The sequence below is a fragment of the Acanthisitta chloris genome, unplaced genomic scaffold (genome assembly GCF_000695815.1).
Source record: "Acanthisitta chloris isolate BGI_N310 unplaced genomic scaffold, ASM69581v1 scaffold31745, whole genome shotgun sequence".
Classification (NCBI taxonomy): domain Eukaryota; kingdom Metazoa; phylum Chordata; class Aves; order Passeriformes; family Acanthisittidae; genus Acanthisitta; species Acanthisitta chloris.
The window spans coordinates 3743-5406 of record NW_008674730.1 but is presented as its reverse complement, the minus strand read 5'-3'; the positions used below and the strand labels follow the sequence as shown (position 1 = coordinate 5406).

At 55.6% G+C, this 1664-nt stretch overlaps 1 protein-coding gene across 1 annotated transcript in view; it reads right to left on the bottom strand.

Moving 5' to 3' along the window:
* Positions 1-1108: 1108 nt before the first annotated feature.
* Positions 1109-1664, bottom strand: part of MCAM (melanoma cell adhesion molecule) — a gene marked incomplete at its 5' end in the record, with an annotated part of 4244 nt that continues 3688 nt past the window's right edge. The window contains one exon of the mRNA XM_009075467.1: positions 1109-1138. Coding sequence (XP_009073715.1) covers positions 1109-1138 — 30 coding nt within the window. The remainder of the gene's footprint in view (positions 1139-1664) is intronic.

Here is a 1664-nt window from a genome sequence, read left to right as displayed (position 1 = left end):
ACAAACCCAAAAAAAAACCCATACCTTGCAAGTATTAGACAAAAACCAAATTCTGAAAATGTACACACAATCCAACAAAAATATATATATATATAAACCAAAGCTTTTGCTGGGCCACCAAGTGGAGCAGGAGAGGAGAGTCTGCACCGGTCAGGGCTGGGGCACGGCCAGGAGCCCCCTGAGCCCGGCGCTGGGGGCAGAGGAGCTCAGAGCTCAGAGGCAGAGGCAGGAGGAGCTGAGCCCCTGGGGCAGGCAGCACAGAGCTAGCACAGGCAGAAGCTAAAGGCAGAGTCTTGCCCATCTCCCCTCCCCATGGGCCAGTGGGGCCAGAGGTGCCCCCTAAGCACACAAATCGACCTCCTCGCCCTGGGGCTGGGACTGTTCGGCACAGAAATAAACCCCTGAGACGTCACTGACTGACCCTGCACTCCCATCAGGTCTACATTTCTGGGACCTGCTGTGCAGCTCCCTGAAAATACACCTCCAAGCTCCAAACTACCCCGAGCCTTGTGCCTGAGAGATGTGCTCCCCATCCTTGCTCTGCCAGGTCCTCTCCTCCCATGGCATCACACCTACCTGCGGCACAGGGACAAAACTGAGACAAGACCCGTCCGAAGGCAAAAAAAAAGCGCTACCACCTCTCCCAGCAGCTGCAAACACCACCCTAACACTCACCACCTCCAGCCTTCTCTCCTCAAACCTGCACAGGCTACAGTGCCTGGCATGGTCCCCCCCAAAAAAACCAATTCCATTGGCCTTTCCGAGCAAGTCCAGGGGGAAAAACACATTAAAACTCCCCCCACATGTACAGAACAGATTACCTGAAAAAAAAAAGCCTCAAATCCTTCCACCAAGTAGCTTGCTGAGTATATTTCTTTCTAATATTGCTGTGGCTTCTCTGGAGGAGTGGCGAGTCTGGCTCTGCTGCTAAGGCAACAACCTGCAAGGCCACGGTTGAGGTAACGGGAGAGTCAGGAAAGTGTCCCCTGTGCCTCGGGACGTGGGAGTTGTCTCTGGCCGTGCTCCCAGAGGCTGGAGGAGGAGTGGGAGAAGGCAATCCGAGAGCAAGAAAGGTTTGAAGGAAGAAAGCACTTAGTAGGTTTCCTCTTTAGTTTCTCAGATCGATGTATTTCTCGCTCTTCGGTTCGCCCGGAGAGACAAAGAGAGAGAGGAGGGAGAAACAAGTAGTTAGGGATGGACACAAAAATCAGGTCTCTACTGCAGGTGTTAGTGATAGATCTTGGGCCACCCAAGGTGAAGGGAGGTAAGAGCTGTGTGGGCAGCAGAGCAGGGACAGGTTCTCTTTTAGCAAATAAAGCTGCAGTGGGCTCAAGTGCTGCATCCTGTGGTTCCACAGGACACAACAGCGTGGCAGACCCCGACTCGGCACGGTGCTGGCACTGTCACTGGGATGAGCTGCTCTAGCCCCTGGTGGCTCTGTCCTGGGCGACAGGAAAGCACACGACCCAAGAGACTCATCACATCCCGAGAACTGCGGCTCAGAGACGCCGGAGCAGAGCCCATTCCTGCAGCCTCTGCTCCGACTCCCGCCCGGGGATGTCTGTGCAATTCCTTCTCCGGGGAGCACGGAAGGAAAGCCGAGCAGTGGGCACTGTGCCCCAGTCCCAGGAGGTGCCAGGGGCTGGCGCCGAGCGGAGCCGCGC